General features: G+C 44.8%; 1 protein-coding gene across 1 annotated transcript in view; it reads left to right on the forward strand.

Moving 5' to 3' along the window:
- MAML1 (mastermind like transcriptional coactivator 1) overlaps window positions 1-20,485 on the forward strand; it is a 45,644-nt gene extending 25,159 nt beyond the window's left edge. The window contains exons 2-5 of the mRNA XM_032627139.1: window positions 9,618-11,030; window positions 13,262-13,501; window positions 14,998-15,094; window positions 16,969-20,485. Coding sequence (XP_032483030.1) covers window positions 9,618-11,030; window positions 13,262-13,501; window positions 14,998-15,094; window positions 16,969-17,948 — 2,730 coding nt within the window. The 3' untranslated portion in view covers window positions 17,949-20,485. The remainder of the gene's footprint in view (window positions 1-9,617; window positions 11,031-13,261; window positions 13,502-14,997; window positions 15,095-16,968) is intronic.
- The last annotated feature ends 305 nt before the right edge of the window (window positions 20,486-20,790 follow it).

The raw sequence follows: 20,790 nt of genomic DNA on the forward strand, positions 1-20,790 counted from the left end.
TAGTGAATATCTGAATTCACCATTATTTTGTGCACAGCCTGTATAGGGCGTTATCTGTCAAATAGTAGGATCTCGGTGAATGAGCACTGCATGAACCCGTGAGGGTATCTCCCTCTACAGGGCATTGATCGATATTAACAGGACAGCAATGTGGACCTTTAAAGCTGAGTGGAACTTTAGGTCATTTTACCCAGGATCTTAATTTTATAGGGCATGAAAGCAGATCCTAGAAGAATTGCATCTTAACCAAGATCACACAGCCAGTTAGCAGTAGCCTGCTTTGTTTTCATGTACACCATGCAACCTTCTGAGCCTCACGTGGCTTCCCAAATAGGTTTTTCTATAGCAAAGAGAATGTGCGGACTGCTTGCCAAGCATGAGAACCAATCTGTTTATCAATTTTGATTCTCAGTATACAGTGTGAATTTTAACTTTCTGCTTTATAACCATTGCAGGAAGAGATTACATTGTGTTAAATACATAGTCCTGCTTTCTTAAAAAGCTTTTTATAAAAGAGCTTTTTAAAAGTTTTCTTATCAAAAAAGGTGATAGTCTAACCGGGAAAAGAATTTTAAAAAGAATAGATACATGTATATGTATAACGGAATCACTTTGCTGTACACCTGAAACTAACACAACATTGTTAATCAGCTATGCTTCAATATAAAATAAAAATTTTTCTTTTTTAAATAAAATTTTTTTAAAAAGGTGATAGTCATTTGCTAAAATGACATAGAACTGTACACCCACATTCTACCCATATCTTCTTCCTGGTTGATATTTTGCTATAATTAGGTAAAATACAACTGTTGAGGGAAACTGGGTGAAGGGTACACAGGACCCTCTGTACTCTTTGCAACTTCCTATGAATCTATAATTCTTTCAAAATAAAAAAAATTTTTAAGGTGATAAAAATGTCTAGACACAAAACTATAAAGTTTTCTGGAAAATACATTTCTCAAAACTTGGCATTTTCAGTATGTCCTTGTAGGCAGATTTAGTGGCAAGGAGTGGTGCTTACAGATCTCCTTAGTACTCAGTGTGCTTCTAATCAGTGATGATACCAAACTATTAAGACATAATGTCTTAAGAGTGGGAATCTTTAGTAGCAAATTATAGAAGGTTCTGTAACATTTTTTTCTTTAAATATTTTACAAAGAATCTTTTGTAGCCTTGGTGTGTGAGATATTTTTCAGCACAGCCCATTTTTCTGGTAACGTCTTAACAGGGCTCTTTGTGCTTGGTCTCAGGGAGGTTCTCCTTACAGTTTGAAACTCTTGACTCACTCCCTGCTGCTTGTTTTTTACCAAACTCTTTTAGCTTCACAGGTGGAGGTGGGATTAATTTGGGCCCAATCTCAGACTGACCAGGGGAGGGGCAGGGCTGTGGGGATCTGCTGCAGATCCTTCCCAAGACCTCTGAATGCTCAAACTTTAGGAAACCTCGTGTAATCTGACTTTAATCTGCCGTAAAACAGAAACAGTGATACTCATCTTCAGGGTACCTTTGAAGATTGAGTGAGATTCTGAATCAGTGGGGAATAGTAGGTGCAGGTGCTGAGTGGTCCTCGAGGCACACTAAGGAAGTAATGACTTGTCCTTGTAGCATTTGGCTCAGATTAGTGCCTTATCAGAGTTGCTACTTTGGACCTCACTGATTTTTCCTCAAATCATTGAAACCTTTAATGTTGCATGAAAATAGATCCACTTTACCTTTAGAGGATCTTTTCCAACAACAGTCGGGGTTCCTGAGTGTCCTCACTGTATATACAGGGTACTAGAAGAGCTCATGGGGGAAAGAAAGGTGAGCATGGTATTAGGTTGAAATTACCAATATTACCTTAAAAAGTTAAATGATTTTATATGTTTCAACCTATACTCTGTTTTTTTGAAGTTTAGTTGATTTACAATGTTGTGTTAATTTCTGCTGTACAGCAGTGATTCAGTTATACATATATATTACATTTTTTTATAAAATCCTTTTTGGACTTCCCTGGTGGTCCAGTGATTAAGACTCCATACTTCCAATGCAGGGGACACAGGTTCAATCCCTGGTCGGAGAAGTTCTGCATGCCGTGCGCTGCGGCAAAAAAAAAAAAAAAATTCTTTTCCATTATGGTTTATCATAGGATATTGAATGTAGTTCCCTGTGCTATACAGTAGGGCCTTGTTATTTATCCATTCTATATATAATAGTTTGCATCTGCTAACCCCAAACTTCCAATCCATCCCTTCCCGACCCCCCACCCACCTTGGCAACCACAAGTCTGTTCTCTATGTCTGTGAATCTGTTTCTGTTTTGTAGATAGGTTCATTTGTGTCATATTTTAGATTCCACATATAAGTGATATCATATGGTATTTGTCTTTCTCTTTCTGCAGTACTTTACTTAGTATGATAATCTCTAGTTGCATCCATGTTGCTGCAAATGGCATTATTTCCTTTTTTTTTTTTTAGAAATTTATTTTTTATTTATTTTTGGCTGCGTTGGGTCTTCGTTGCTGTGCACAGGCTTTCTTTAGTTGCAGTAAGTGGGGGCTACTCTTTGTTGCGGTACGTGGGCTTCTCATTGCAGTGGCTTCTCTTGTTGCAGAGCATGGGCTCTAGGGCACACGGACTTCAATAGTTGTGGCTCACGGGCTCTAGAGCGCCGGCTCAGTAGTTGTGGCTCATGGGCTTAATTGCTCTGCGGCATGTGGGATCTTCCTGGACCAGGGCTCGAACCCGTGTTCCCTGCATTGGCAGGCGGATTCTTAACCACTGTACCACCAGGGAAGTCCCTGTCTTTTTGAATTATATTATTGTCTGGATATATGCCCAGGAGTGGGATTGCTGGAACATATGACAACTCTATTTTTAGTTTTTTGAGGAACCTCTATATTGTCAACCTGTACTTTTTTTTTTTTCTCCCTTCGTCTTTTGGCCGCACCACACAGCATGCGGGATCTTAGTTCCCTGACCAGGGATTGAACCTGCACCCCCTTGCAGTGGAAGCGCAGAGTCCCAACCACTGGACCGCCAGGGAAGTCCCTGTCAACCTATACTTTCATCTACATAAGGAACATTGTGCATAAGGAACATTGATGAGAGAGCCACCCCTGTCTTAAACAGCCACATCTGTTTGTTAATTCAGAGTGGGAGAACTCTCATTTGGGGAAGTTTTACCACAAAGCACACTGGAATTTCATTGGTGGGTGGTGGAAGTAGAGACTAGGTGAGGGACTGTCCTCACTAAGTGAGATCTAGTGGGTGTGTGGGTACAGTATACTGATTTGGTGTCCATAAGGTGTGGCAACTCCAGCTTGACTCACCGTTGATATCCTGGGGCCCCTCTCGCAGAGTAGAAGATGATGGGTTAGGAGGCTAGGGTAGGAGTCAGGACTGACTGGGTGAGCATGCAAGGCCTCCAGTTTACCATCAAGCATGAAGTATTCTTCAACAAAACCCCCTTGTGGAGGAAATGAGCACCAGAACACATTATCCCAGAATCCTCCTGAAACCCTGTGCATCAGGAGACCATTAGGTAGTTACAACAGAAACCTCTGAGCTGAGTACCCAGAAGTACCAGATACACTGAGGGCAAGCACAAGGACAGCCAGTCTTGTATGCTTTATAGCTCTTACTGTGTTTGTTCTTAAATAATTTATAATCAGTTCAGACCATTTTCCCATCTGTTATAAATTCCTGGAGATCAGGTTCCATGGTTTACTCATCTTTGTCTTCCTCTGCAGTGCCCTGCACATATCAGGCACTCCGGCAAATGATCAAGACTCAAAAATCTGCCAGAGCCACCGTATTCCACACTTCCCAAGCCCACCTATATCATTCCAGTTAAATTTTTTGCACAGTTGAGAAAATGACCTGGCGTTTCCTTTGGCTAAAAGCATTCGGTATTGCAAAATTAAGTTGTTACTTTGGAACTTGTCTGCAGCTGTTTGCATGTGGATATTGAAAGAGGACGTGGTAACTTTTATAACTGTTATGGCAAAGAAGGATTCTGTTTCTAATCTGGGACAATCAGCTGACTCATCAGGTGCGTTGACCTCTTAGGTGTCCATCTTCCTCCTTAGGAAAATAGAAAACTGAGCTCCCAGGTTTACAGAGCCCAAACCTGACACTAAGGAACAAATGATTTTCAAAAAATAATAATAATAATAGAAAGAATAACCCCCCCTAAAATTAGCAACTCATTTTTATTTCCTTCTGACGGACTAAATGGGTATGAATTTACCTTCCCAGAAGGAAACTTTTAAAACAAAGGATCTTATAAAGGGTCCATTTTAGGATTATGGTTCCTTTCCCCCTCTCACCCCTAGGTGGCAGCAGGAAGCAGAAAAACCTACATGAAAGTAAAGCACACATGTCCTTGTGTTGTAGGGGCTGTGTTCTTTGTTTTGTTTTGTTTTAATATTTATTTATTTATTTGGCTGTGCCAGGTCTTAGTTGCAGCACGCGGGATCTTTGTTGCGGCAAGCAGGATCTTTAGTTGTGGCACGTGAACTCTTAGTTGTGGCATGTGGGATCTAGTTCCCTGACCAGGGATCCATCCTGGGCCCCCTGCGTTGGGAGCATGTATTTTTTTTTTTTAATCGAGGTATAGTTGATTTACAATGTGTTAATTACTGCTGTACAGCAAAGTGATTCAGTTATACATATATATATATATATATATATACATTCTTTTTTATATTTTCCATTATGGTTTATCATAAGATAGTAAATATAGTTCTCTGCGCTATACAGTAGGAACTTGCTTATCCGTTCTGTATATAAAAACTTACATCTGCTGACCCCAACCTTCCACTCCAACCCCTCTCCGCTGGCAACCACCAGTCTGTTCTCTGTGTCCGTGGTTCTGTTTATTTCATAGATAAGTTCATTTGTGTCATATTTTAGATTCCACATATAAGTGATATATCATGGCATTTGTCTTTCTGGCTTACGTTACTTAGTATGATAATCTCTAGTTGCATCCATGTTGCTGCTAATGGCATTATTTCCTTCTTTTCTATGGCTGAGTAGTATTCCATTGTATATGTGTACCACATCTTCTTTATCCATTCATCTGTCAGCGGACATTTAGGTTGTTTGCAGGTCTTGGCTGCTGTGAACATAGTGGTGCATGTTTCTTTTTTTTTTTTTTTTTTTTTTTTTTATCTTTTTGAATTATAGTTTTGTCTGGGTATATACCCAGGAGTGGGATTGCTGGATCATATGGTAATTTTATTTTTAGTTTCTTGAGGAACCTCCATACTGTTTTCCACAGTGGCTGCACTGACATCCCCACCAACAGTATAGGAGGGTTCCCTTTTCACCACACCCTCTCCAACATTTATTTTATTTTTTAAAGGGTGTTGTGTTTTTTTTGATAAATTTATTTTATTTTTGGCTGCGTTGGGTCTAAATTGCTGCACGCGGGCTTTCTCTAGTTGCGGCGAGTGGGGGCTGCTCTTCATTGCGGTGCATGAGCCTCTTATTGCGGTGGCCTCTCTTTGTTTCGGAGCATGGGCTCTAGGCACAGGGGCTTCAGTAGTTGTGGCGTGTGGGCTCAGTAGTTGTGGCTCGCGGGCTCTAGAGTGCAGGCTCAGTAGTTGTGCACAGGCTTAGTTGCTCCACAGCATGTGGGATCTTCCCGGACCAGGGCTCGAACCCGTGTCCCCTGCATTGGCAGGTGGATTCCCAGCCACTGCACCACCAGGGAAGCCCTCCAGCATTTATTATTTGTAGATTTTTTGATGATGGCCATTCTGACCGGTGTAAGGTGATAGATACCTCATTGTAGTTTTGATTTGCATTTGTCTGATAATTAGCCATGTTGAGCATCTTTTCATATGCCTATTGGCCATCTGTATGTCTTCTTTGGAGAAATGTCTATTTAGGTCTTCTGCCCTTTTTTTTTTTTTTTTTTGTGGTACGCGGGCCTCTCACTGTTGTGGCCTCTCCCGTTGCGGAGCAAGGCTCCGGATGCGCAGGCTCAGTGGCCACGGCTCACGGGCCCAGCCACTCCACGGCATGCGGGATCCGCCTGGACCGGGCATGAACCCGCGTCCCCCGCATCGGCAGGCGGACTCCCAACCACACTGCACCACCAGGGAAGCCCTTCTGCCCATTTTTTGTCGAGCTGTATGAGCTGTCTGTATATTTTGGAAATTAAGCCCTTGTCAGTCTCATCGTTTGCAAATATTTTCTCCGATTCCATAGGTTGTCTTTTTATTTTGCCGATGGTTTCCTTTGTTGTGCAAAAGCTTGTAAGTTTCATTAGGTCCTGTTTGGGTTTTTTGTTTGGTTTGGTTTATATATCTGTTACCTTGGGAGACTGACCTAAGAAAACATTGGTATGATTCATGTCAGAGAATGTTTTGCCTATGATCTCTTCTAGGATTTTTATGGTGTCATGTCTTACATTTAAGTCTTTAAGCCATTTTGAGTTTACTTTTGTGTATGGTGAGAGGGTGTGTTCTAACTTCATTGATATACATGCAGCTGTCCAACTTTCCCAACATCAGTTGCTGAAGAGGCTGTCTTTTTCCCATTGTATATTCTTACCTCCTTTGTTGAAGGTTAATTGATTGTAGGTGTGTAGGTTTATTTCTGGACCCTCTGTTCCATTGATCCGTATGTCTGTTTTTGTGCCAATACCACACTGTTTTGATTACTATAGCTTTGTAGTATTGTCTGAAGTCTGGAAGGGTTATGCCTCCAGCTTTGTTCTTTTTCCTCAGGGTTGCTTTGACAATTCTGGGTCTTTTATGGTTCCATATGAATTTTAAGATTATCTGTTCTAGGGACTTCCCTGGTGGTCCAGTGGTAAAGCATCTGCCTTACAATGCAGGGGACATGGGTTTGATGCTGTGGGGCAACTAAGCCCATGTGCCACAACTACTGAGCTCACACGCCTCAACTAGAGAGCCTGCGTGCTGCAAACTACAGAGCCCACACGCCCTGGAACCCACGTGCCACAACTAGAGAAGAGAAAACCCACATGCCACAACTAGATAGAAGCCCACATGCTGCAACGAAGAGTCCATGTGCTGCAATGAAGATCCCATGTGCCGCAACCAAGACCCAACTCAAGCCAAAAATAAACTAACTAAATAAATAAATCTTTAAAAAAATGTTTTAAAAAAGATTATTCTAGTTCTGTGGAAAATGTCATGGGTAATTTGATAGGGATTGCATTAAATCTGTCGATTGCTTTGGGTAGTATGGCCATTTTAACGTATTAAGTCTTCCAATCCAAGAGCATGGGATATCTTTCCATTTCTTTGAATCATCTTCAGTTTCCTTTATTAATGTTTTATAGTTCTCAGTGTATGTCTTTCACCTCCTTGGTCAGGTTTATTCCTAAGTATTTTATTGTTGGGGGTGCAATTTTAAAAGGTATTGTTTTTTTTTTTTTACATTCCTTTTCTGATATTTCATTGTTGGTGTAAAGAAATGCAACTGATTGCTGTATGTTAATCTTGTATCCTGCTACCTTGCTGAATTCGTTTATCAGTTGTAGTAGTTTTTATGTGGAGTATTTAGGGTTTTCTATGTATGGTATCATATCATCTGCATATAATGACAATTTTACCTTTTCTCTTGCAATTTGAATACCTTTTGTTTCTTTTTCTTGTCTGATTTCTGTGGCTAGGACTTCCAGTACTGTGTTGAATAGAAGAGGTGAGAGTGAGCATCCTTGTCTTGTTCCAGAATTTAGCAGGAAGGCTTTCAGCTTTTCACCACAGAATATTACATTGGTTGTGGGTTTGTCATAAATTTATTATCTTGAGATATGTTCCCTCTATACGTAGGGGCTGTGTTCTTGAGTTGAGTCCTAAGATCATGTTTTGCTTATACTTCTGCCCTACAGTTCCATTTATTGAGCATTCCTAACCTTTTCTGAGCTAACTTAAGTACCCAGATATGCATTTAAAGAAATACTTAGCCAGGATTTATAGAACACTGTGCAGTCAGCTTTAACAGTTAAGAAATAAGAAAATCTTGAAGGAGAGGGAATGGAACATTAAAATTGGAACTCAGGGAGTGATAAAATAGCCCTCCTTGTTTTCTTGCTCATTACACATTTGTGTCTACAGGTAGTTTGCTGCTGAGAGCTGGTGCCCTTGGCCCCCTCCTTCCCTCCACCCCCGCCCAGGGGGTCAGGTACTTCTGTGCTCAGCCTCCTGGGGTGGATGTGGTGGGTCATTGTGGCCCTTCTCTGCAGCAGAAGAAAGCAGCACAGAGTGTCCTGTGCTACTCTCTGATTCCTCTGAAATCTGCTTATCTTTAATAATGAAAGCTGTAATTGGAATGTTGTAAATAGCACCAGTATAAATGCTTAGGGCCAGTGGTTGGGGGGGAGGTTGGAATTGAGAGTGGGGGATAAAGGACAAAAATGTAGGAGAAGTAAACATAGGAAAGGAGCAGACATGTATAGAGCCTGAGTGCAGGTGCCTCTGTTAGTGGAAGAGTTGTGTCCTGGTAGCTGAAAACGAGGCTGGGAAATAACGGAAAGATACCACCTCTTCTCTTCCCTGTCATGTTCTCTCCATGAAACTCCTGCCCTTGAACTCTCAGGGTGCTTATTGCTCTATGGCTTGCATATGGTGTTTGTCTTATTCTGTAGCCATGTCCATGTATGTCCCATATCCTAGAAGATTGGAAGCCCATGAAGAGCAGGGACCACCTCATTTGTCTTGATATCCCCACAGCACTTGTCCCTGACACACGGTAGACTCTTAATAAGGTTAGTTGAACAAATCCAGTTGAGGAGAACATGGGGAAGTAAGTAACTGCCAGACAGACATGACTGTGTTCAAATTAATGGTCTTGTTAAGAAGTGGCAGGGTTTGGGAGGGCTGGTGACTGGGTGCAGGGGATTAGAAGATGCTCACGGTTGGTGGGGAGCAGAGTGGGACAAAAGCCAAAAGGCAGAGGCCTGTAAGGCATATGAGGAAGCAGCCTAGCCTGGAGAGAAGGGGTGGAGCCGGGCAAGGGCACCTAGAAAGATGAGGAAGGGCATGAAAATGCCTGTGCACCAAGATGGAGGCCTGGAGCTTGTGATCAGCCCCCAAAAAGGCCTGAAAAAGAGCCTATACTAGCCCAGTCTCCTTTAGCTGAAGGCAACAGAAATCCAAGTTAAACCAGCTTAAACACAAGGAGGAATTTATTGGTTCCCATAAGTGAAAAGTCCAGGGGGATGGCTGGTCTCGTGTATAACCTAGATCTGGGATGCAAATGATGTCTTCAAGAATGTATATGTATCCTTTGGCTCTTTCTCATTAGCTCCATTCTCAGTCACACCCTCAGATTAGACGACTGTGGGCTGCATCAGGCTTGTGTCCTGCAAAAAGAGCTGCAAGAGTCGAGGGACTGACACATTGACTGCAGCCGGATTACTTTCCCACAGCTGAGCTAGTCTTCACTCAGGCAAGGCCACAAGAGAGGAAGAGGCAGAGACAACCCTGGAGGGGGAATGGGGGTGTGTTCCCAGAAGTGAGGGTTGTAAACTGGGCAAGCAAAATCGGCAGGAGAACACTGCAGGGATACAGGCCCCTGGTTTAAGTCACCATGAGAAGCAGACGGGCCTCATATGTGGTGTATATATAAGTCACTCTTTTTCTTGTTTTTCAGCATCTCCATGATACAGTGAAGAGGAATCTTGATAGTGCCACATCCCCTCAGAATGGTGATCAACAGAATGGCTATGGAGACTTCTTTCCTGGGCATAAGAAGACCCGCCGGGAGGCCCCTCTGGGAGTTGCCGTCTCTTCCAATGGCCTGCCTCCAGCCTCCCCCCTTGGTCAGCCTGACAAGCCTGGCACAGAGGCCCTACAGGCCAGCGGGAAGCATTCACTGGGGCTGGACTCCATCAACAAGAAGTGTCTGGCAGACTCGAGCCTCCACTTGAATGGAGGCAGCAACCCCAGTGAGCCATTTCCCCTGAGCCTGAATAAAGAACTGAAGCAGGAGCCCGTGGACGACCTGCCTTGCATGATCACAGGGGCCGGAGGCTCCATATCTCAGAGCAACCTCATGCCTGACCTCAACCTTAATGAGCAGGAGTGGAAGGAGCTCATCGAGGAGCTGAACAGGTCAGTGCCTGATGAAGACATGAAGGATCTATTTAATGAGGACTTTGAAGAGAAGAAGGATCCAGAGTCTTCTGGTTCTGCCACACAGACCCCCTTGGCACAGGACATTAATATTAAAACAGAATTCTCTCCAGCAGCCTTTGAACAAGAACAGTTAGGCTCTCCACAAGTGAGGGCTGGGTCTGCAGGACAGACCTTTATGGGGCCTTCATCTGGCCCTGTGAACACAGATTCACCCAGCCTAGGGGGCTCTCAGCCCCTGTTCCACACCTCTGGTCAGCCTGGGGTGGACAATCCCAGTCCCAACCTGATGTCAGCATCAGCCCAAGCCCAGAATGCACAAAGAGCCCTCTCCAGTGTGGTGTTGCCTAGCCAGGGCCCAGGCGGGAGCTCAGAGCTGTCCTCTGCCCACCAACTCCAGCAGATCGCTGCCAAGCAGAAGCGTGAGCAGATGCTCCAGAACCCACAGCAGGCTGCCCCAGCACCAGCTCCAGGCCAGATGTCCACGTGGCAGCAGACAGGCCCCTCCCACAGTCCCTTAAATGTCCCTTATTCCATGGAAAAACCTGCCAGCCCTCCCGGTTACAAGCAAGACTTCACTAGCTCCAAACTGCTCATGATACCCAGTGTGAACAAGAGCTCCCCTCGGCCAGGAGGCCCCTACCTCCAGCCCAGCCATGTGAACCTGCTGAGTCACCAGCCACCAAGTAACTTGAATCAGAATCCCGTGGCTAACCAAGGATCCGTGCTGGACTACGGCAACACCAAACCCCTTTCTCACTACAAAGCAGACTGTGGGCAAGGTGGCCCTGGGGCTGGCCAGAGCAAGCCGGCCCTGATGGCTTATCTTCCCCAGCAGCTGTCTCATCTGAACAACGAGCAGAACTCCTTATTTCTAATGAAACCAAAGCCAGGAAATTTGCCCTTCCGATCACTGGTTCCACCTAGCCAGGTGAGCATGGGGCTTTACTCTGTTACTCTGCATCCACATCCATCCTAGTGTGGTTACCAGGTCCCAGGTACTTGTGGAACAAAGGGAGGGAGGGAGCTGGTACTTTCGTCCTTTGACTCCCTTGGGAGTGAAAATTGACCAAGCAAACGAGGATTGATTCTTAATAAACAAAAATAGGGTAAAATTCCCTAGTGTAACTTGGTTTTAACTGTATACTCATTTGAGGAATCCCCTGCACTTGGTCTAGTGTCTCTTTCATGCCATACAACTTAAGTTATTTGTGGCAAGATCACATTTAATGTCCTTAGAGGCTCTGCTCTTTTTTTTTTATACCACTTTTCAAACATGTGTGTTCAAAATACCTTAAGTTTTAGTAAGCTTATAACATTTAGGTGAATGCTGCTTCCTAACAGGTTATTCAGTCAACACTCAAGCCTGGCAGAATCACATGGCTTTGTAGGGTGGAGAATGGTCAAGTACCATTCTATGATGATCATTATTTGCATTTCTGCTCACATTCAAATATGTTCTAAAATGTCTCCCCACTGGAAGCCTTCTCATGGCTAGGGCTTGTATAGTAAACAAACACAGAGTGTTCCCGGACTTCCTCAAAGTTAGCACTTGCTTTTCTTACTACACAGTGTGTCCTGGATTGTCTTCTATATCTATAGAAGACATATATATATATAGATCCATTGATACTTTTTAACACTTGTGTGACAATAGTTGTGTCACATGCAGTTGGGTGTATTGCATTGCCTCCTTTCTTTCACTACTGTAAGCCTGCAGTCTATTTGTAGCACACTCTAAAATTTTAAAAATTAAAAAAAATGCTAGTAATACCATGAGGAAATTGACATGTTCAGATAGTAGTGAGGGTGTGTAAATGGGCACAATGCTTTTGGAAAGTAATTTGACTTTTCGTATTTTTCATAAGCCATAAAAATGTTCGTAAGCATTGACACATTATATACCCCCGCAAGAAATAATCCAAAAAAAGGAAGAAAGTTACATACAAGATACTAATTGCATGATTATTTCTAATAGCCAAAAACTGGAAGCAGTCTAAGCATCTGTCAGCAGAAGAATGCATGTGTAAACATTCATACTTCTAATTATTTCAGCCACTAAACTGCTACACAGCCACTGAGAGCATCCTAAAGAAAGAGCGGCACAGTGATGTCTGCCATTTCAGTAGTACTTTGCACCTCACAAGGCACTCTTGTAGTCCATAAGCTTCTGGTGATTGGAGTGAGGAGATTACTTCAGAATCTGTCTACTCTAAGATTAGAATCTTGTAGAAAGATTAAATATACAAATGAGGGACTTCCCTGGTGGTCCAGTGGTTAAGACTCCACACTCCCAATGCAGGGGGCCCAGGTTCGATGTCTGGTCAGGGAACTAGATCCCACATGCCCCAACTAAGACCCAGTGCAGCCAAATACATACATACATACATACAAATAAATAAAGACTGGGTAAAAGCTCAAAAAGTTGAATTTGTTCAAATGATAATTGCTTTTTGCCTTTTTCCTGTATGAGTTAAAATTTTTCCTTTTCTTTTAAAGGTAAGTAATGATGTTGGGGTAATATTGTGGTAACCTTTGACATGACTCTCACTTTAGGTCCAGGTATTAATAGAGAATATCCATTAAAATTCTCATTGGTACTCAGTATTTTTTGAGCATGAGTATCTGACAAAAGTCAAGCAGTCTCTTCCCAGGAAAATGCTGTACACATGTGGACAAACCATATAATTTCAGGAGGTTCAGGGACAGCCCTGCCACCAGGGGCCCAAGGTTTGCACACTCAGAATGTAGCATCTCCATCAACCAGAGCCCCTCAGAAGTTCCTCCTCTGGGGGCCTATCCACACCCATGCATTCCAGTAAGGGAGCATTTATAAGCTACAGTTGCCACTGGAACTATGTATACAAATATACAAGCTTAAATGTAAAATCACACCTTTGCCACTGGTGAATCATAGGAAACAAACCTAACATGCAGCTAGTGACTGTTCATTGCCATGCCTGGATACTCAGGTGTTAGTGCTATTGGTCTCCAGCCCCGCCCTGGAGGGTGGTTTCACTGGAGTCGCCTGCAGGGAAGAAGAGGCTTCAAGAGAGAGCCTTGAGCCAGGTTTTCACTGGATGCAGCTCATCTTCTCTGATCAGGGCTTATAGTCTTCAGTATGTCCCACCTGACTTGAGACCCCCTTTTCTGTGTTGACAGGACCAGAACCCTCCCAGCGTCCCTGTACCAACCCAGGCTGCCAGTGTGGGGACTCAGCCACCTGCTGTGTCCGTAGCCAGCACTCACAGTAGCACCTCCTTTCTCAGTAACCAGCAGCAGGCAGCTGTAATGAAGCAGCATCAGTTGCTTTTGGACCAACAGAAACAGAGGGAGCAGCAACAAAAGCATTTGCAACAACAGCAGTTTTTGCAAAGGCAACAGCACCTTCTGGCAGAACAGGTAAAGGGAAAGGTGGAAGAAAACCCCACCATCCCTTCCCATGTTTTCCTGCCTCCCAAGTCACTGCAGTGGCTACAAGCTCCAGTGTGTATGTATGTGGATTTGTGATTGTTTGTATGCCCGGTATTAGAGTATCCTTGAAACAGGAGTGTGACATTTCTCAGACAGTGGTAGCCTGTGTCAGAGCAGCTTTATGTCACTTAGTGGGGATTAATGAAGGCCGAATCTGTGGCTAAAACTGTATGTGTTAGGAACATTTTTCCATGTCCCTTGTCAGCAGCTACCAAAGCACTGAGCTCACTTGGTCCACCAGTTTGCTGTGGGATCCAGCTTTTTTGTAAAGGTAGAGATTGCTATAAGGGAGAACATAAAGTGGGGAAATGAAGACATCCCTGAGGTCCTGGGGTTCAAGAATCAGGACTGACAAGCCCCCTCCCAGTCCTGCAGTTCACCCACTTGGTCACCAAATGTAGTGTTCAGGTACCAAGGTTACAGGAGTTCTCAGGATTTTAAATTACATCCTTAAGACATAAGAGAACTAGCTACCCAGAGAATAAAGTTGATTGAGGATGACTTTAAAGCCCACATTACTGCCTCAATTCTGCCATTTTTTAAATAACAGCTTTATTGGGATGTAATTCACATGACATACAATCCACCCATTTAAAGTGTATTATTCAAATAGTTTTTAGTTTATTCATAGAGTTATACAAACCATCACCACAGCCACTTTTAGAACATTACCTAAAAGAAACCCTGTACCCATTAAAAGTTGTTCCCCCATCTTCCCAAGCCTAGGGCACCACTAATCTACTTTTTATCTCTATAGATTTACCTATTCTGGACATTTCATATAAAATGCATTCAGGATTCAACCATATTGTAGGATGTATCCATACTTCACTCCTTTCTGTGGCTGAATAATATTCCATTATATGAATATGCTGCATTTTATTTATCTGTTGATCAGTTTATAGACGTTTGGGCTGTTTCCCCTTTCTGTGGACATAGGTTTTCAGTCCTCTTGAGTATACACTCAGGGATGGAATTGTTGGGCCATATGGTAACTCTTTAGTTTAACCTTTTGAGAAACTGCCAAACTGTTTTCCAAAGCAGCTACACAGTTTTACGTTCCCACAGCAGTGTGTGAGGGGGCCAGTTTCTCCACATCCTTGACACGCTTATCTGTCTTTGATTCTAGCCATCCTAGTAGGTGTGAAGTGATATCTATCTCATTGTGGCTTTGATTTGCATTTCCCTGGTCTGCCATTCTTTTTTCTTTTAACTGATACATCACCTTTTTTTTTTTTTAAATCATTGCCCCATCCTTCTGTCTCATACTACAATTTATTAAGAGCCCCCCAAATGAGATTACGAGCATTATCTACATAGGAGTCCCTCTGAGTAACAAACTTGGACAGTTTACTTTTCTCTAATCACTTTGTTCTTGTTTTATGTGGGTCTTGTAATTTTCTGTTGTTCTTGGCATTTTCTAGGAGAAGCAACAGTTTCAGCGCCATCTGACCCGCCCGCCACCCCAGTACCAAGACCCAACACAGAGCACCTTCCCACAACAGGTTGGACAGTTCACAGGTGAGGAGTGTCTGAGGCAGTGGAGTGGGGCAAGGGAAGGCAGGCACTGGACAGAGCAGGTAGTCTGTTCCACTCATGCTGAGTTCCTGCTATCTGCCCAGTTTTATGCTATAGATGCTAAATGGATGTATATGCTCCTGTAACTCCATTCTGCATAAGGAGCCTAGCGTTCTGGTTACTCTACACGTCAGGAGAAGAAAGTCATAGAGGCAGACTACTTTGGCTAAGTGCTTTGGCTGGGTCCTTGGCTGTATAATCTTTTGAGGCAAAATCATCTGTAGTTGGAAAATATCAATAGGAAGTGGCTTCTGTAATTCTTAAGAAAGTTCTTTGCTTCTAGCATTATGTGTCTGTTCAAAAAATGACCCTCTCCTATTTTCCAGATAAGGAGAGACTTAATGCACTTGTATGGCCTTTTGCTTCTTTTCTTTCTTCCTGTCTACTCATATTGGTGTCACGGATGGCAGTATCAGCAGCAGACAGTTGACCAGAAAGGGGCAGGAAGCATTCTGAGGTCTCAGCTGTCTTGTCTCAGATATGTGAGGGAACCTGACAGCCATTGCTCAGGCTGTTGCTCCAGAAATAGAGATTTCAGTTGACAAATGCAGTAAAATCTAGGCCATACCTGCCTTCCTAGCTCTTGGAATATCTTCGAAACCTGTGCTTCTCTTGGTCAGTGGTTCTCGTTATAAAGTGTCCCAGAGAAGTTGACCACAGCTGTGCATTCCAGAGGAGACTTAAGTGGGTTTTGTTGTTGTTGTTGTTGTTGTTGTTGTTTTTGCGGTACGCAGGCCTCTCACTGTTGTGGCCTCTCCCGTTGTGGACCACAGGCTCCGGACACGCAGGCTCAGCGGCCATGGCTCACGGGCCCAGCCGCTCCGTGGCATGTGGGATCCTCCTGGACCAGGGCACGAACCCGTGTCCCCTGCATCGGCGGGCGGACTCTCAACCACTGCGCCACCAGGAAAGCCCTTAAGTGGGGTTTTATGCTTGTGCTAACAGAGACCAGGGGTTGAAGTCTGTGGGTGTCTCAGAAGCCTGGGTCTTGGCCAGCTTTCCTACCTTCATCCCATCTGATGTTGTTATGGGCTATCAGTGGTAGAGAAGTGGACTGTTTCAGCATTTCCCTTTTGTCTTCAACTCAGTTTTTAGTTTAGGTGCTGATGGAGAGAGGAAGAGGAGAAACAAAGTGTACTCAGTTATGGCCAACCCCTGAACCATCGCTCACCTACCAACAAAAGAACATCTCAGTCAGGGCTGTCACCATGCATCCACTGCTTAAGACAGAGTCCCAAATAGCAAGTTCCCTGAGGACAGGACCTCTCTGTCCCATTCTGTGCTGTCTCCCCAGCACAGAACCTACCACAGAGCAGGTGCTCAGTAAATATCTTCTGATTTCAGTCCAGACTCCTTCCTCCCTTCACCGCCCTGCAGTGCCACACTGTGTGGGCCTCATCTAAGTGATCCTGACAGTCCCTGCCGAGCTAGGTCTAAACCAGAGTCACAGTCCAGTTACCCTTTGGCTTTGCAACCCTGTCCCCTCCTATGGTGGCTGCAGCTCTTCTGAATCTGGCCAGGACCATCTCTTCCTTTTATCTCTAGATACTCTCCCCACATTCTAGCCATAGAGTTTGCCCCTTCCTCTGTGCCTGTCTTAATCTCCTTTTTGCTCCAGACCGGCCTCCATTCCACCCTGTGGGAAACCTTTGTCCCCAGGGTTCTCTTTGAGGTTCCACGGATCATGAGGTATCTGGTGTTCTGATTTTGCCTTTCAGGCCTGTGGGATAGCAGCTGCAGCATGGGTCTTGGAGGTATCTCCATAGTGGTGGTGAAGAAATGCTAGCTTAGCTGACAGAATTTTCTCTGTCTTCTAGGGTCCTCTTCTGCCATACCTGGCATGAACAACTTGGGTCCATCTAACTCCAGCTGTCCTCGAGTGTTCCCTCAGGCCGGGAATCTGATACCAATGGGTCCTGGACACACTTCGGTTTCCTCTCTCCCTTCAAGCTCAGGCCAGCAGGACCGGGGTGTGGCTCAGTTCACTGGCTCGCAAAGCATGCCACAGGGCAGCCTCTATGGCATGGCTTCTGGTATGACCCAGAGAGTTGCCCAGGCCCCGCCACAGGCCACCAATGGACATGCCCACATTCCACGGCAGACCAGTGTGGGCCCGAACACCTCGGTTTCAGCTGCCTATGGGCAGAACTCTCTGGGGAACTCGGGTATCTCCCAACAGCACAATAAGGGGACCCTGAACTCTGGTTTAACTAAGCCACAGGTCCCAAGGGTATCGGCGACCATGGGAGGCCAGAATTCCACATGGCAACATCAGGGAATGCCGAACCTGAGTGGCCAGACCCCAGGGAACAACTCCGTAAGTCCCTTCACTGCAGCTTCCAGTTTCCACATGCAGCAGGCCCACCTGAAAATGTCCAGCCCGCAGTTCTCCCAGGCGATGCCCAGCAGGCCTATGGCCCCCATGAGCTCAGCAGCTGCAGCAGGGTCCATGCTGCCCCCTGTGAGCACACAGCAGAGGACCAGTGCCCCTGCCCCAGCACCTCCCCAGGGAGCCCCACAGCAGGCCTTGCCGGGCCTGAGCCCAGCTGGGCCTGAGCTGGGGGCCTTCAGCCAGAGCCCCGCCCCAACAGTGGGCGGCCGGGCAGGGCTACACTGCGCCCAAGCCTACCCTGTGCGGACCGCAGGCCAAGAACTGCCGTTTGCCTACAGTGGGCAGCCAGGTAGCAGCGGGCTGGCCAGCATGGCGGGAGATGCCGACCTGATCGACTCCCTGCTGAAGAACAGGACTTCGGAGGAGTGGATGAATGATTTGGACGACCTTCTAGGGCCTCAGTAACAGGAGGATTTGTGGTGTTTTCAGTGTTCATACAGCCTATATTTTTCTTCTCAAATTCAAGAAAGAGCAACTACTTTGGACCAAAAGCCCACAGCCCGGGGAGCTGGGCAGGTAGAGCTAGAGCCATGGGGCTGAGGCCTGGTCCTCCCAGGCTCTGTGGGGCCCAGGGCTCCCAGCCAGCAGTTGTGGTATGTTGGGCTGGCCCCACCCCATCTGCTGGCGTCGTTATCTGGTTTTGGGACAGCAGGACAGGGTTCTGCAGGTGGTTTTCTATCCAAATGACCAAAAAACCAACAGTGAAACCCCACGATGTCAGGCTTATAAAAATCTATGCTATCATGTTGACTTAATCCAAGATTTCTCCACTTGCCCCAATTTTGGGACACATTTTTGTTGAAACTTTATAGCAGAACTATTTGCAATTTGTAGCATAGAAAAGATTTAAAATTTTTTTTAAGATTTTAAAACAGATTAGGGTAGGTGGTGGTTTAAATTGATAAGTGGCATTGGAAACTTAGGGTTTCCTTTTGATTAAGAGCCTTTTTTATTCCTGCTCTTTGTCAGCTTTCAGGGCAAAGGGAGGCTCACTGGAAAATCATTTCCGTAAGTGCAGGCTGTGACTGCATGTGCCAAAAAGGAACAGGATGCCATGAGAAAGCAGTTAGTGACACAGATCTGGTCTTTCCAGCAGCTCCTCCTCCTCCCCGAATGCTGTTCTTCCAGGCTGGCATTTAGGAGGATGTGGGCTGAGGAATCCCTTCCTCCCATGTGTTGGTAGCAAGACCCCAGGTGGCCCCCAGGCCAAATGCTGAAATGAAACAATTGGGATTCCTGTGTCCTCTTTTGTTGTTTCTCCGAAAACTCATCTTTAATGTGTTAGGAAGGTGATCATTGTCGAGTTATGAACAGATGTCTTTCCTGCACCCTGTCTTCATTTCCCATAACCTTTCTTTCTGCCTCCCCTTCTTTCTCTCTCCAGCCCAAATGGAAAAACTCCTTAAGCCACTGATTTACTGGATTGGAGAGAAAAAGAAAGAGTCATTAGAATTCCCTAGGGAAGCCTAGCATAGTAAGGAGCTGGGTATCCCTTCCCCAGAAAGCAAAGGTTTGTGGGAAGGAGAAAAATAGGTGTGCCCTGTTTGGCAGGGAGGACGCAGGCCGGGCCAGAGGAAGGAATTCCACTTTGTTTTACTACTTCTGCCACTCCCTTGTCAGATGACTTGCACTTTTTAAAGAGAATTGTTTTGTAACACTAATACATCCTTTCTAAAGATTCAAATGGATTTCTCTCTTAAGGTCTGTGACTTTTTAGGTCTTGACTAAGCTAAGAGTCCACAACAACCTGTGGGCTGTTTATGGGAAATGAAGAGAGAGCACTTCGATGTAACGAAAGCAACATGGTAAGCACAAGGTGAGACCTTTTTAAATGGGGTGTCGGAGAGAAAATAGTACACTGAAAAGAGTGGCGTATATACAGAGTGGTCTCTGGCAAAACCACAACCCCATTTTTATTTCCCTGGAGCCTCAGAATGGATAATTCAAGGAGTATCATATGTAAAGAATTGAGCCAAGGAAAATATTCACACAACCAGCTTGAGTGGCTTTGAGGGGACAAAGGGTTGTACACACATTGGTAATTATTTTGCACCAGCAGTGCCTTTCATGGGGGTACTTGGACCCTCAGATCTTCTTCTCTAATAGCCATTTGCCACCATGGGTGGTGTTTGGGCCATTTCCCCTTTAAACACCCTCCCTGCCTTCCCCAGTTACTGAATATAACTCTCAAAGAAGGGAATGAATCATAAAGCCAGTGAAGACTCCACCCTCTGAGTGAGTTCCCCAATCTGAAGGGGAAGAGGGTGACTTCAGCGGGTTTTCTACCAAAAATAGCAGGCAGAAGGCTGGTGGTGGGTCCTTGCTCCTCTCCTGGTCTCCCTCTGGCTGCTGCTCACCTCTATCCCTGGGCGCTCGCGCCTCTGCCTCCCCCTTGTGAGGAGGGCTGCCCCTGCCTTAGTCCTGGGGCCACCTAGACAGACAGCAGGCTTCTCACTTGCTGCAGTGTCAGAGCAATAAAATGTGATGCTTGGAGTCCCCCCAGGGAGCTGCCTGTGGCTTTATTTATGAATCTGGTTTTTGGGTAGTCAGGGAAGGAGACAACTCCACTTCAGTGCAAATCCCCATCTTCCAGGAGCCATGACTCAAAAGAAAAGGGTGCTTGGACTTTTGTTATACACACTTGCTTTGTGTAAATAAATGTTTACAATTTTATATTAAAGAATGAATAAGCGTTAGAGCTTCTGACTGTATATTTTTTACTTTTATAGATTTTAAAACTATGATCCTTTATATATGTGTTTTGGGGGCTATAAGTTTTATGTCAAACAGTCGGTATTGTTAACTTTTTACTGTCATCAAAGTACATAAAAGTCCTATTAATTCCCTTATTCTTCTACTTCCCTTAACTCTGGTATACACCAAAAAGAAATCTTTACTTTCCTGTTTTATCATTATAAAATAATAAAACTATTTTGCTAGTATGGAAACTGCCCATGTATTTCAATTCACATGGCTGTGCCACAGGCAGGAGGTGGACCAGTACACAGCTGCTTTGTTTGGTAGTTGATTTCCTTTGTGATTTAGCTGCTTTCTTAATGCACATTGGTGGTGGGGGTGTTTGGTTTGGTTTTTGGTGTTACCTAGGAAATTAGCACTGACATTGCCCAGGGCCACCAGTCTCTCCCCTCTCTAGACCTCATCCATGCCCTTACGTCTAATGTGAGGGAAGTTGGACTTAAGGGATACTTTAGATCCTTAGCAGTTCAGATGTTTTACTTAAACCCTT

Source organism: Phocoena sinus, chromosome 3 (assembly GCF_008692025.1).
Source record: "Phocoena sinus isolate mPhoSin1 chromosome 3, mPhoSin1.pri, whole genome shotgun sequence".
In the NCBI taxonomy this organism is placed as follows: domain Eukaryota; kingdom Metazoa; phylum Chordata; class Mammalia; order Artiodactyla; family Phocoenidae; genus Phocoena; species Phocoena sinus.